The 1186-nt window shown below is 33.6% G+C and overlaps 1 protein-coding gene across 1 annotated transcript; it reads right to left on the reverse strand.

Annotated features, from left to right (window-relative positions):
- Positions 1–6: 6 nt before the first annotated feature.
- LOC149526487 (ABC transporter B family member 27-like) lies at positions 7–1180 on the reverse strand (the record flags this gene model as incomplete). Its single annotated transcript, XM_089785353.1, has 4 exons — positions 1078–1180; positions 289–363; positions 155–190; positions 7–60 (listed from the first exon to the last, which is right to left on the reverse strand). Coding segments are annotated over exons 1-4 (249 nt in total), but the record flags the coding sequence as incomplete, so codon positions are not given.
- Between the last annotated feature and the right edge of the window lie 6 nt (positions 1181–1186).

A 1186-nucleotide genomic window follows, 5' to 3' on the forward strand; every position in this document is an offset into this window, starting at 1 on the left:
TGTGGATGCTATCAATAATGCAATGGTGCCAACAATTATCTTCCCAGCATCTGGCCTTGCCTGAAAATAAAAAATAATATATATATGTTTTTCAATGCACATTAATGTTACAGTTCCAAGCTGAGAGATGGTGGGAAACAAATTCATTACTAACCAGTGAAAATACTCTGCAAAATCCGACATTGGCCACCTGAAAATTTCAAATAAAAATCAAGAGTCCTTAACAACAAAAATAAAAAGGTTAATTGGTAATAAAAATGTAAGACAAATAGAATAAACAGCCATCACCTCTGCTGCATCGCCTTGCTCAAGGTCTGACACAGGACCATTAGGTGACTGGTGGTCATTGGCCTGCTTACTTTTCTGCACAATGTAAAGTGAACTGTTTCCATTGAATCTGTTGTTTCTTTTCTACTAAATAAAGTGAATTGCTTCTATTAAATTACTTAACAAAAAGGTCTTTTAAATAGTCTTCTTCCAGTGTTTTTCAAATTAATTTTGGGTTAGAGACTTTCTAGCTTCTTGCTTGCGTGGAAATCTCTCAATTGCCATTCATTTTTCTGCTGAGCCTTTTTTCTTAATATTTTCGTTTTGTAACTAAATCAAGGGGTGTTTTGTTTTCAATATACATGCGATAAACAAAATCTAAGAGGATTTTGTCAACCTGAGACTGAAAGAAAACCAAATAATCACTTAATTAAGCGCCTAAACTAACTACAGAATTTGATGTCATTAATCAATCACTCACCAGAACATTGGAACAATTATTAGTATTATGAGAACAAAGACACTAATCAGAGTCGGACTCAAGAACTTCATACAGAAAACAGAAAGATCACAAAATAAATAAAATAACAAAGACAAAATTTGAAGAACAACTTTTGCAGCCAACATGTTAATACACAAAATTCAGATGTCTTAACAGGTTCCCAGAAACCAAAAAGAAAAACAAACATCCTTTTGCAACAGCAACTGAAAAAAATGTAAGAAGCGAAGAAGAATGATGAGTAAAAGAATCCCAGAAAATAAAACACAAAAACAAATAAGATGAAAGAAGAAAGAAGAAGAAAACCAAACCTCCTTGTACAAAAGAGGGACCCTATCACTGCCAGAACTGGAAATGGACTTTGAAGTCCAATCCAAGTGCAGTTTCTTCCCCATGAAAAGAACCAGAAGAAAATCTGAT

This window comes from Theobroma umbraticum, unplaced genomic scaffold, assembly GCF_002168275.2.
Source record: "Theobroma umbraticum cultivar Fairchild unplaced genomic scaffold, ASM216827v3 scaffold_12.0, whole genome shotgun sequence".
Lineage (NCBI taxonomy): Eukaryota > Viridiplantae > Streptophyta > Magnoliopsida > Malvales > Malvaceae > Theobroma > Theobroma umbraticum.